Below are 14,080 nucleotides of genomic sequence, written 5' to 3'. Positions count from 1 at the left end.
CAAGGAAAAATTTAATCTTTTTATCTTCATTCTCAACTATTATAGTTTCACTTGAAAAAAATTAAGGTTTAATCTGTTTTCATTTATTTCAATTGTTTAATGCTCAAAATGGAGTGTCTTACAGTCATGCTATACATATTATTTTGTTTGGTGAATAATGCACATGTTAAAACACTGAAAATACTGTGATAGATATGATTTAGGGCTCAGGCTCTGAAAATATTCTGAAATCTCTTTATTAATAACAGAAAGTGTCACTTCTTCATTCACCAAAAAATACACATCTATCAAACAACTAAAAAAACAAAGAGAAAGGTCTTTAATAGTGAAAAAGAATAATCTAATTCCCAGTCTGTTTTTTACTTTTTTTTTTTTTTTTTTTACTTTTTATTTATTTTTTTGAAATAAGGTCTCATTATCTCACCCAGGCTGGAGTGTAGGGGCACAATCAGGGCTTACTGCAGCCTTGACTTCCCTGGCTCAAGCAATCCTCCTGCCTCAGTTCTCCAAGTAGCTGGGATAACAGGTATGTGCCACCATGCTTGGTTAATTTTTTTGGATTTTAGTAGAGAGAAAGTCTTACTATATTGCCCAGGCTGGTCTTGAACTCCTGAGCTCAAGTGATCTTCCTGCCTCAGCCTCCCGAAGTGCTGGGATTACAGGGCATGAGTCATTGTACCCAGCTTCAGTTTATTTTTTTTAAGGTTTTACACTTGACTTTATTCTCCACTCAAGTAGCAAATCCTGACAGAGCATTTTTTTTCCCGATTTTGTTTTAATCCCAAGACACTACTAAATATTTTCATGAATGACCTGAATGACAACAGAAAGTTTGACTGCTGAACCTGCCAATGACCAGTTTCATAAAGGGATTTTCAGGACAGCTAATGTGGAACTCAAAAGGACTGTTTTGAGTTTAAGTTAGAAGATATGACTACAATTAAACCATAGCAAACTTAGGTGGTTCTGGAGGATATCAAAGGTATCCCACAGCAGCGAGCTCTATGATATACAGTCCTATGGAATGCTTCTCAAAAATAGCTTTCTGTGGCCAAATAAGTTTAGAAAACTGAATACTATCATTTTACCCAGGGGATCCACTTATACCTTGGCATATAAAGACTCTGAAGTCCTAAAGAAAGCTGTTGAGCTCTGTTTAATACTGTTTCTGAAATGTACTGGCCACGGAATCCCTTCCTTAAAGAATATCTATTAATAATGAGCATACAGTAAGAAACAATGGTCTACAAAATGCAATAAAACCTCCCTACAGTGCATAATGGCTCTGCAGTTCCACAGAACTTTTATATATTATCAAATGGTTCTCACCCTAGTTTCACATCAGAATGACCTCTCGGAACTTAAAAAACTTAAGTGGCTTAATCAATATTTTATCTATCCAGTAGTAGAAAAATCAAGGCTTCAATTTTCTAATTTCTAGTTTAGAGCTTTTTACATTGAGGGTCAGAAAGACCACAATTGAACATGTAATCAACAATAAAGGTTACTTTATGGCTGGGCATGGTGGCCTACACCTGTAATCCCAGCACTTTGGGAGGCCGAGGCAAGTGGATTACTTGAACCCAGGAGTTTGAGACCATCCTGGGCAACATGGTGAAACCCTGTTTCTATCCAAGAAAATATACAAATTAGCTGGGTGTGGTAGTGTGTGCCTGTAGTCCCAGCTACTTGGGAGACTGAGATGGGAAGATTGTTTGAACCCAGGAGGAGGAGGCTGCAGTGAGCCAAAATTGCACCACTGCACTCCAGCCTGGGTGACAGAGTGAGATCCTATCTCAAAAAAAAAAAAAAAAAAGATTATTTTATGTATAAACATTAAAACATAAATATTATATGGTCAGACATTCTTGAGAATACTGGGTATACTTTTGAACTTCATTAAGTTAGGAGTAACAGACGGTACATAAACTACATTAGGATCCAAAATATAAATGAATTATATTTCACTTGGAGCCTCAGATTCCTCATTACAAATGAGAGTATTTATCTGTCTTCATAGGGTTATTATGAAGCTCAAATTTTAATAAGTGAGTTAAAGGATGATGAATTAAGGATAACATGATTATGAATGTTACAAGATATTGGTATTTTCCTCAATAGGTAATACAGATTAGTATCTCAATAACATAATCCTGCCTAGAGGAAGATAACTTATTATGACATTATGATTTTTTTTCAGAATCTGTTTAAGTATTTCAAATTTTCATACTAAAACTGATTTAAACTTATTTGTCTCATTTCTGGTAATAAAGATAAATTTACAAAGTCAGCATTATGCATTTGTAAACATGTATAACAGCTGATTTTATGACATAAATCTTGATATCCATTTTAAAGCAATATGTGAAACCATAAACTAAATCAAAATACTGAAGTAAAGCTTGTGTATCAATATACAAAATTGTTTATATATAGATATGAGTAAAACATTTAAAGAACAACCTCAACAAAGCAATTGAGTTAGGCTTGGTTAGAGGTCTTAATTGTATGTCTCAGCTGAGGGAAAAAGAAAACTGACAAGATTCAGAGAAAAGAATGTTAAATCTAATTGTTATGGCTACAGTAATTTTAAAAAATAAGCTCCTTAGAAACACAATTACTAACTAAAATTTAATACCTCAGATCTCCCCCAATTACAATTAAAAAGTGTTCATGCCAAGAATAACACTTACCAGTAATACCTTCTTCTAGAAGATCTGTCATTTTGCAACACGATGCCAAAAGCTTAGTGGTAAATTCATCTAAAAGCATTATCTTAAAACAAACACAAATTTAAAAATACTGTAAGCATCCTATTACCAAGAATGAAAAAAACAATTTTATCCATTAAACTTTATAAGCCTTTTATAACATAAAATATCAGGACAGTAGGCAAAATGATCTCATCTTTTATCTTGCATGAGCTAGAGATTTTCTCAGTATACATGCATATAGTATTGTACATAAGTAAGCAAACAAATATTTCTAATTTGAAGCATAGAGCTTATTCATTTTAAATGACATTATGTTTAACATCAAATTTTCTTAAAATTACAATTGCCACTTGTAGAACAATTATTGCACGAAGCACTGTTTTAAGTAATTTCCATGGATTAATTCACCTCATATTTACAATTACCATATGAGTTATTACCATTACCATTTTTATAAACAAGGAAACGGGGCAGAGAGAGGTCAAGTAACTTGTGCCAGGAGCCACAGCTATTAAGTGGTGAAGTTAGTATTTCGAGCCAAGCAGTGTGATTCCAGACCCTATATAGTCATCCCTCGGTATCCATGGGGGTTTGAGGACCCCTGTGTATACCAAAAATCCATGGATGCTCAAATCTCTTATATAAAATAGTGTAGTATTTGCATATAACCTACACACACCCTCCCACATATGTCAAATCATCTTTAGATTACTTATACTAGAATACCTAATACCATGTAAATACTATGTAGCTTTTATACTGTATTGTTTTTAAAGTTTGTATTATTTTTTATAAGAGCAAGGTATGCAAACTCTACCTTCCATTCGCCTTCTTTCTTGCAGTCATCAAACACTGTTGCTTTTATCTCTGTTTAAAGAAGAAAGGAATTACTTAGGAATTAAATAAACAGAAGCATAGTAATTCAAAGGGTCCAAAATGGCTAAGGAAAAATCCAATTTGAAATTTGTTAAACTACATAAAAAGCATACATATTTGTTAAACTTTACGGAAAAATCCAATTCTAATACCTAGCCTATACAGTACATTTAAACTGTAATCAATTTTTTAACTTTAAAAAGTACTATAAAAAGGGTTAATATATTTAAGTACATGAACATACCAAGAAAATATTTCTAAAATTATTACCTGATTTGGTTTCTCCTATTCTACTTAAATCCCAAGTAAAGCAAGACGAAAACAAAAAACCCACGGGAACATCCTTAAGTTGTCCATTGCTAAATTATAATCTGATGATCAAATCTGCATAAACATTTTTCATTCTGATTTACTACATTATGCTTTTCAACAATACATATCACAGCATTTGGATACCAATATTCAGTCTTGATTTATAATCAATAAATATGTTCCTTACAATGATTTTCAAAATTATCTAAATATGTTTTAAAAATTAGTTCACTGATTTAAAAACATTTTCCATTATGTATTAAATAATTCATGTGGACAATTTATACAAATATCTGTTCTACTTAATAAAACAATTTCCCACAGTTTTATTAATGTTCAATTGATTTTAAAATCGGTAGTAATACATAGTAATACATAAAATATAATTAAGATATAAATTATAGTAACCTGTTTTTCATTAATTCTTGTTAATGAGATGGTTATTTCATTAACTTAAACTTTTCCATTTCCTAATTTATATTTAAGTTAATGCTTCTGGGAAATTTATCAACAAGTTTTTGATAACAAGTCATGTTAAAAAATGATGGCTCTTCTATCAGAGGGTATACATAATAACAGTTACTGTGGTACAATAAAAAATATTTGGTTTTTACCCCCTGTTCCTGGCACAGAGCCCCTAAAGCCCTTGGAATCTCCTGAGTGATAGCGTCTCTTCCGTCTGCAAATGAAATGACTCTTGGGTAAGGGGCCCCTATATAGCTTTAGATTGAGGGTTGGTCACCAGACCAAGCCATGTTTAGAGGGTTGGAACTTTCAGCCCCACCCCAGGACCTCTGGGAAAGAAGAGGGACTAGAGATTGAGTGCAATCACCAGTGATGTAATCATTCATGCTTATATAATGAAGCCTCCATAAAAACCCCTTAAGAGAGTTTGGAGAGCTTCCAAGGTGGTGAACAAACCATGTGCCAGGAGGGTGAGACACCCAACTCCATGTGGATAGAAGCACCTATGCTTAGGACCTTTTTTGACCTTACCCTTTTTACCTCTCCAACTGGCTGTTCATTTATATCTTTTGTAATAAACTGGTAATAGTAAGTTAAGTGTTTTCTGAAGTTCTGTGAGCCATTCCAGCAAATTCATGAACCTGAAAGGGAAGGGGGGTTGTGGGAATTCCTGACTTTGTAGCCAAGACAGACAGAAGTGTGGGTAACCTAGGGAGTTGGTACTGGCATTTGAAGTGAAGGCAGTATTTTGAGACTGAGCCCTTAAACCTGTGGAGTCTGACACTAACTAGTGTTCCTAGCTAACTAGTTCCTAACTGGATATCCTACAATTCATTTCAATTCTGACACTAATACAGTTGGTGTCCAGAGTTGGAGAACTGGTTGGTGTGAGGGGGGAATAAAACACATATTTGGTGTCAGAAATGTTGTTAGTAAAAGCAATTCAGTTATTTATAGTCATTTTCAGAATTGTGATCTGGAAGGTTGTATTGTGATTGAGAAGATTTGGAAGTGTTATGAAATATCAATTGAGATAATTATATATTGTTTGCTAGGAGGATTATAGTGTTATATGAGAATTATGGTGAAAGTCTGAAATATTTAACCATAATTTAAGCCAAAAGCACTGGCTTCTAGAACCCTACAGGTAAAAATTAAGGATTTTCTCAGGTAGAGCTCAGATACAGAAATATTATGCTGCTTTTCCTTTCAAAGCTAGCTTCATTCCTTATACCTCAAACAAGCTGAAAATTGAAGACATTTGCTTGTTTTTATCAGATTTATTTGTGTCTTTCTCTTAAGAAATGAATGCTCATGGAATTTATGATGGAGCAGATTGGAGAAAAGCTCCTCAAGCAGAAGTCATCTCATTACAGTCTTTGAAACCTTAGAACTGCATTGTCCTAGATGGTGGAAACCAGCCACATTTGGCTACTGAGCACCTGAAATGTGGCTAGTCTGAACTGAGATATCCTGTAAGTATAGAATACACATGAGACTTCAAAAACCTTAGTACAAAAAAAGGAATGTAAAAAACTTATTAGGTCAAATATATTAATTTTACCTTTTTCTTTTTACCTTTTTATGTGACTACTAGAAAATTTAAAATTACATATGTAGCCTGCTTTAAATTTCTAATGATAGAACTGTCTGGGAATCTGAAGAACTTGGATCTGTGTCTGCCAGAGAGGGAAGAAAAAAAGAATCTGAAGATATCTAGAGAGTCAGTGTTACTGTCTAAAAGAAAGAACTAGTTTTATGGAGATAGTAAGGGCACCCATGAAAAGTGACACAGTCACAGGTAGGTATGTTTAGAGAGGAGTCAAAGGAAATCATATCAACAAATACTATAGAACTAAGGAGGCATTTCCTCTAAATACTAATGAAAATCATTTGACCTTATATCCGTTTCTCTAGCATCCTAAATATGGATATACCTCAAGACTCAATTCTCTTACTTTTGCTCTGCTTGTTCTCAGAGTAAAGGTAAGAGAATTTGCTCCTGTGGCTGGTATCCTCAGAGACCATATTCATCATCAAAGTTTCATCTATCATATTAATCTTTTGATTTTCAACAATCTTACAGCCCTTCTCTCTTTGAACTTCATTCGATTATGCAATACAGATACAAGCAGCTACATGTCTCAAGTTGAGATTACAGCACCCTGAAAACTACTCTAGACTTATTTCTCTAAGTATTATTGTCATTTTCTTAGTCATTGGCTTTGTCTATTTCCTCCTTTCCCCACACCCACCTGTTAGGCATATTGATTGTTCTCCCTGGTAGCTATTATTTTTCATTGCCACTGTCACCCAACATCGACTTGATTCTTCTCTCTCACTGAAGTACTGAAATAGAATCCTATCTGGATTTCCTGCTTTCCACCTCCAACACCTTTGCTATTTCAATCCATTTTTCACACTGCTGTCAGAGTCACCTTCCTGAAATACAACCCTTTGTTTATATTAATACACACCTCCAAATTCCCTCAAATGCTCACTCTTGCTTACAGAATAAAATCTAAACTCTACTATTTAACATCCTCCACTGACTGGCTTCTACCTAATCTCTAAATTAATCTTCCACTAGTCCAAAAGTTACCCAAATAATTTTTGTTTTTGTTTTTTGAGACTGAGTTATGCTCTGTCACCCAGGCTGAATTGAGTGGCATGATCACTGCTCACTGTAGCCTCAACTTCCCAGGCTCCAGCAATCCTCCTACTTCAGCCTCCCGAGTGGCTGGGACCACAGGTGTGCGTTACCACACCTGGCTAATTTTTGTATTTTTGATAGAGATAGAGTTTCACCATGTTGCTCAGGCTGGTCTCGAACTCCTGAGCTCAAGTGATCCACCTGCTTTGGCCTCCCAAAGTGCTGCAATTACAGGCGTGAGCACTGTGCCCGGGCTTATGCTAGCTATTTATTTATTTAGACTCAGGGTCTTGCTCTGTCACCCAGGCTGGAGTGCGGTGACACAATGTCCACTGCAGCCTCAGCCTCCTGGGCTGAAGGGATCCTCCTGCCTTAGCCTCCCATGTAGCTGGGAACACAGGTTAATTTTAAAATTTTTTTGTAGAGATGGGGTCTCACTTTGTTGCCCAGGTTGGTCTCGAGCTCCTGGTCTCAAGGGATCATCCCACCTCAGACTCTCAAAGTACTAGGATTACAGGCATGAGCCATGGTATCTGGCTTACAATTTTTATATAATCGTTTTTATGGCATCTGAGTTACCAGTGAATTTTTTTAAAGTCTAACGCATACTATCTTATATTTGCTCCACATTTTATTGCCTTACTTTTTATATTTTAGATCTTTGATATATATGAATTTTTAAAATTTGCTGGAGATGGACTAAGATCATGCCTAAGTATATAAAAGAGGAGCAAGAAAGCACAATTAAAAAAAAAAAAGATGTCAGGCAAAAAGCCTTAAACGAAAACCTAATAGTAAATATTTATGTCCCAAACAAAACAACATAAAACTATGACATAAGAGAAAACTATCAGGAATGCAAGCAGAAATAAAGAAAATATAACAAAGTGAAGATCTAAAAAATGGAATCATGGAGAATTCAAGCTGAAGAAAACATGTTGAGGAAAATGTAGTCCAAATCCCACATGGTTTAAGTTAGGAAACAGAAGTGTAACCTGGACTAGAAACCAAGTCTTGCGATGACTAGTTCAGTATGGAGAAATAATAAACCAAGCTTTTATAAATAGTGCATAATGACAATGTTTTTGAAAATCAAATAGCAAAAGTAAAAAAATCAGACTTGTAGGCCATAAGGGAATTTATATACTCAGAAAACTAAAACATGGCCGGGCGTGGTGGCTCACACCTGTAATCCCAGCACTTTGGGAGGCAGAGGTGGGCAGATCATGAGGTCGGGAGTTCGAGACCAGCCTGGCCAACATGGTGAAACCCCGTCTCTACTAATAATACAAAAATTAGCTGGGCATGGGGGCACTCGTCTGTAGTCCCAGCTACTCAGGAAGCTGAGGCAGGAGAATCATTTGAACCCAGGAGGCAGAGGTTGTAGTGAGCAGAGATCATGCCATTGCACTCCAGCCTGGGCAACAGAGTGAGACTCCATCTCAAAAAAAAAAAAAAAAAAAAGAAAAAGGCCGGGTGCGGTGGCTCACGCCTGTAATCCCAGCACTTTGGGAGGCCGAGACGGGCAGATCATGAGGTCAGGAGATCGAGACCATCCTGGCCAACATGGTAAAACCCTGTCTCTACCAAAAATACAAAAATTAGCTGGGCGTGGTGGCGCATGCCTGTAATCCCAGCTACTTGGGAGGCTGAGGCAGGAGAATTGCTTGAACCAGGGAAGCAGAAGTTGCAGTGAGCCTAGATCACGCCACTGCACTCCAGCCTGGCAACAGAGCGAGACTCTGTCTCAAAAAAAAAAAAAAAAAAAAAAAAAAAAAAAAAAAAAAAGAAAAGTAAAACATGTTATTAAATTCCTAATTATGATTCCAACAGATTCTGCCTCTGGCCCAGATGATTCAGTGAACAGGTAAGAATCTTTATAAAAGCAAACCCAGGGGCCTGGGGCAGGAAACCAAAGCAATAATCATCACGAGTCAGCTGAACAAAAACAGACTAACTGTGAATGGGAATGGCCACTCAGGGGCTTTCAAGATATAATGATCAAAAATTGTATGAAAGCAGAATATATACAAACTAAGGACTGGCCAGGCGCGGTGATTCACGCCTGTAATCCCAGCACTTTGGGAGGCTGAAGTGGGTGAGGTCAAGAGATTGAGACCATCCTGGCCAACATGGTGAAACCTCATCTCTACTAAAAATACAAAAATTTGCTGGGCGTGGTGGCGCATGCCTGTAATCCCAGCTACTCAAAAACAAAACAAAACAAAACAAAACAAAACAAAACACACACACACACACAAAACCAAAGACTACTGTATGACCAACTAAATATAAACAAAAGTAAATACTAAAGCAATTATTTCTAGGTAGAAATATAGTAAATTGAAGATTTCTTCTTTTTTTTTTTTTGAGACAGGATCTCGCTCTGTTGCCCAGGCTGGCGTGCAGTGGCGCAATCTCGGCTCACTGCAACCTCCACCTCCCGGGTTCAAGCGATCCTCCTACCTCGGCCTCCCAAGGAGTTGGGACTATAGGCACACACAATTCATTATTAAAGAAAACACTACAATAAAAGGCATGGAGGATTTCTTGTAAACATAACAGTGTAAGGGTAAAAAGGCACCATTATAAAATTATTTGGTGGTGATAAAAGTCAGAATACTGGTTACTCTAGGAGAGAGGGTAGAGCTTGAACTGGGAAAGGTCAGTCATAGGGTGCTTGGAAACATTCTTTTATCTTGATCTGGATGGTAGTTACATGCGTAAAAAACTCATCCAGCTGTGCACTTATCACTAGTACACTTCACACTAACATTACATTTAATTAAATCTTTTTTTTTTTTTTTTTTTTTTTTGAGACGGAGTCTCACTCTGTTGCCCAGGCTGGAGTGCAGTGGCACGATCTTGGCTTACTGCAACCTCCGCCTCCCAGGTTCAAGCGATTCTCCTGCCTCGGCCTCCCGAATAGATGGGACTACAGGCACACGCCACCATGCCCAGCTAATTTTTGTATTTTTAGTAGAGATGGGGTTTCACCATGTTGGCCAGGATGGTCTCGATCTCATGACCTCGTGATCCGCCCACCTCGGCCTCCCAAAGTGCTGGAATTACAGGTGTGAGCCACCGTGCCCAGCACAGTTAACTAAATCTTAAGAGTAATTTCTCTTCAAAATAGGAACAAGAAAATTGCTTCCTCTCAGCACTGTTTAATGAATGCCAAAAATGCTAGTGACTGCTCTTTGAAAAAGGAGGAGAAAAAATCATTTTTAATGGTTCCCCACTGCCTACAGAATGTCTAAATAATACAGCAACCAGGTCCTTCATAATCTGGCTCCAAACTACTTTTTGGTCTATGTCCGCCTATCCCTTGCAATGAATACCCTGTACTTGATCAAAAGGAATTGTTCCCTCTTCCATAATCAACCACTTACTTTGTCACCTTTAGGGTTTGACATAGATTTCCCTCTGCCTATCAAAATCCTACTACCTTTCAAGAAACATCTTATATGCCACTTCCTCTTGAGCCTTCCCTGACCTCCTCCCATAGAGGAAATAATTCCTTTTTCCTCTCTTCTTCCAAAATTTCATACTGCTAATACAGCAGTCATTAAGTACTTGTGCACCTGTCTTCTCCCACTCAATTGTCAATTCTAGGAAATCAAAGAACAGAGTACATACTCAATAAACACTGATTTAAATAAATGACTGTGTAAATATCCAAAAATTAAAAAAAGAAAATTTTGCCCAACAAAATAAAAGAGAAAGCAACTAGAATGAAAAAATACATAAAACAAAGATAATGGAATAAAACAAAAACATATGATTCTATGCATGCTTGTATTTGCATAAAAAAACTTGTGGAAGGATTTATAAGAAACCTGAGTGACTGTCTCTGGAGAGGAAGGTTGGGAGGAAGATTAATTTTATTTTTATTTAAAATTTTTTAAATCTAATTTTACATTTTTTTTTTAAGACAGGATCTCACTATGTTGCCCAGGCTGGTCTTGAACTCCTAGGCTCAGGTGATCATCTTTCCCCGGCCTCCCGAAGTGCTGGGATTACAGGCGTGAACCACTGCACCTGGCCATAATTTTTTCTTTTCTTTTCTGCTATCAAAATTTTTTGCCACCCCAAGGTATTTAAAAAGCAATTTAAAATGTTAATTACGAGATTGTGAAGCAACATGAAAAATGTTGAGTCAATGTCAGTTGTTTAAAAAAAAGGAAGTCACAGAATGACAGATAATAAAAACAATGTCTTTAGCTGTATGAGGATCAGAAGGAAAATGTGAAAAAGGGAAAAAGCTTATGATTCAATATGTAAAAAACTGGCTTAAACACATGCATGCGGATGTTAATCACATATATATCTTGGAAATTATTTATACAACACAATTTGTTACCCATTTTCACATAAATGTATTTAAATACCATTGTTTTAAAACATCCTCAAATCTTAAGTCAGCCATGTAAATCCTGAAAAAGCAAATGCCAACCTTAAAATTATCTAATTTTTTAAAAGATAATTTCATATTTTTCACCTACTTATACATTTGCTTAGTGCCTGCTATATGTTAAGCACTATCTCAGTTACTGACTTGGATTTTTAATTTTAGACAAGGAACTCTAACTCCCAGAATTCTGCTGACTAAATCATTTGTTTTTTTGTTCAACAAGTTGGACTACGAAATACTAATTAGATGCTACTCCCTTTCCACTACTAGGCCATAATTATTTTGAACTCAGAGGTGCCAAACAATGATGGTTATTCCTGTTGGGTGGTTTCATTCTTTCTCTAACCTGCCAGACCTAGGTTTGGAGCCATGTTTACGAAAGTTGTGGATGATACCGCAGAACATCAATAACCAATAAGAAGTCCGGTCCTAACAGCAGGGAGGGGCCCCCGAGAGTGTAGGGAAAAGGGAAGGAGCGGCTCTTGCCCAGGCTATGCAGGAAGATGTCACGGCTGGACACCGGTCATTCCAACGGTTCCTTCTCAAGAACTTTTCAGAAAGTAGGCTCCTCTCGGAATAGGGGAAGAGGAGTCTGTAAACAGTGAGGTTTTTTGAAAAGCACGGTTGATACTAACACGAATAAGCAGAATAAACAGTCCTTGCAAACTCCAGTGTGGGGTGGAGATGGGGGCAGAATAAACAGCGCCCGGATTGTCTCGGATGGAGAGACATCCCCAACTGGTGCAGAGCAGCCGGGAGCGGAGAAGAGTGGGGAGCGCGGCCGAGGACACGCACGGGCTCCGCGGGAGGGAAAGCCGGGCCGGGCGGCTCACCCGGGGCGGAGCTTCGCGGCCAGAGCGCGGCCAAGGCGAGGGGGTGCCCGACGCCAACGAGAAGGCCGCGTCCCGTCGCACCCCGCCCATCCCTGGTGCTGGCAAGGAACAAGGCAGGGCAGGAAAGCAGGAAGAAGTCCTCATACAGGTCCCAAAGCAACAAGTGCTCGCGGCGGCTCCTCAACAGACCGCTGGGTTGAGGCTGCAAAACGAGGCCCGGCACGGCAGCCTCCCGGCCTTCCCTCTCTCAACCCCTACCCCACCGCACTCACTCTGCCACACGACGCTCTTTAGCCCCCTCTCTGCCACCGGCGGCGCCATCTTCCCGACACTGCGGAGCAGCAGCCACCACCTTCCACTCCCAACCTACTTTGGCCGCAGAAGTGGCGTTGGGGTGGCCCCGCCCCTTGCTGCAGGGGCATGCCTCACCCCCTCTAGCAGACCTCGCCCTCCGGCGACGTCACGCGCGTCCGCAAGGGAATTTCCGCCCACTCCCGGATGGAGGCTGCGCAGTACAGGTGGAACCTCCGTGGGAAGTCGGGCGCCCCCTCGCGGGAGGCTGCTGTCGCCGAGGTTCGACGTCCTGTGGCCTAGGAACGCGAAGTGCCAAACCGATGGTGAGCCAAGGCCGTCTATGAAATTCCGAGTTCACACAGACACGAAGACTGGAGGATCCTCCCCTTTTCAGAACCCTTCACTTCGCAAGGCGATTCATAATAGACTTCACTCAGTAGCCAGCCCAACTACCCAGTGGAAAATGTACTGTCCCCGAATGTTTATTTCATTAGTTTTTTCAAGGACACAGTAATTGCGTAGAACTGAGGTACCCTCCAGTGTGCCAAGAACTGTGCTGGACTTTTAGGAAGCTCAGAGAAATGAGAGATCGACTCTTTCCCCTGAAGAATTTGTAATTAATTAAAGAGCACAATTCCTGGAATGCTGCAGGTAGTTAAAACTTAGTTTAAAAATTGAATGCCTTAATGATAAGATATACATAAATGAACCAACAAAACAATAAGCATTTATTAACAAATTTATGCAACAAATGTAGGGAGGGCCTGTTAATGCTTCAGAATCTAAAATTATCGTTGAAAGTTGATTCACAGAGGAGGAGATCTGAGCTCAGAAAGTTTAGGCAGAGATCTGTTTACTGAGATGGTTCTTTTGGGACTTTGAATCAAAGTCATCAAACGTAAGTTAGATCAGTTTAGTTGCTAAGAGCCCTAACTGTGAGATAACCATATGACATTAGCAGAAAGTAGGCTTTCCTAGAAGGAGTTGCAAAGAACCAGTGGCTGTAACGATTCAAACTGGTCACACAGGGAAGTAGAAGTAGTTAGATACTACCACTACTACTACTAATGTCTAATATTTACTGAGTGCTTGCTTACCATATGCCAGGCACCATGCTAAGTAGATTACCTCACTGATCCTCAAAGCAACACTCACAACAAGGAAACTGACTCTTAATGAAGTTAGGTAACTTGCCAAGGATGCACTTAGTGGTGGAGTGGGAACAAAGATCAGGCTTGGGCTACATGGAAAGCAATAGAGTAGTCTGTGGGGTAACCTGCAATTTTTAGGGGAGAAAAGGAGAATTAAGAATTAAGAACAGGCTGGGCATGGTGGCTCACACCTGTAATCCCAGCATTTTGGGAGACCTAGGCAGGAGGACTGATAGAGGCCAGGAGTTTTAAGACCAGCCTGGGCAACATAGCAAGACTGCTGTCTCCACCAAAAAAAAAAAAAAAATTAATAAAAAACTTAGCTGGGCATGATGGCACATGCTACCTGCAAGCTGAGGAGTTATAGC

At 38.8% G+C, this 14,080-nt stretch overlaps 1 protein-coding gene across 1 annotated transcript in view; it reads right to left on the bottom strand.

Moving 5' to 3' along the window:
* STXBP3 (syntaxin binding protein 3) overlaps positions 1 to 12,736 on the bottom strand; it is a 67,772-nt gene extending 55,036 nt beyond the window's left edge. Inside the window, exons 1-3 of the mRNA XM_063624431.1 lie at positions 12,540 to 12,736; positions 3,532 to 3,581; positions 2,694 to 2,775 (exon numbers count right to left, since the gene is read on the bottom strand). Of these exons, the coding sequence (XP_063480501.1) occupies positions 2,694 to 2,775; positions 3,532 to 3,581; positions 12,540 to 12,588 (181 nt within the window). The 5' untranslated portion in view covers positions 12,589 to 12,736. The remainder of the gene's footprint in view (positions 1 to 2,693; positions 2,776 to 3,531; positions 3,582 to 12,539) is intronic.
* Positions 12,737 to 14,080: the final 1,344 nt, after the last annotated feature.

This window comes from Symphalangus syndactylus, chromosome 12 (assembly GCF_028878055.3).
Source record: "Symphalangus syndactylus isolate Jambi chromosome 12, NHGRI_mSymSyn1-v2.1_pri, whole genome shotgun sequence".
NCBI classification, from domain to species: Eukaryota; Metazoa; Chordata; class Mammalia; order Primates; family Hylobatidae; genus Symphalangus; species Symphalangus syndactylus.
This window is presented reverse-complemented; position numbering and strand designations above follow the sequence as displayed.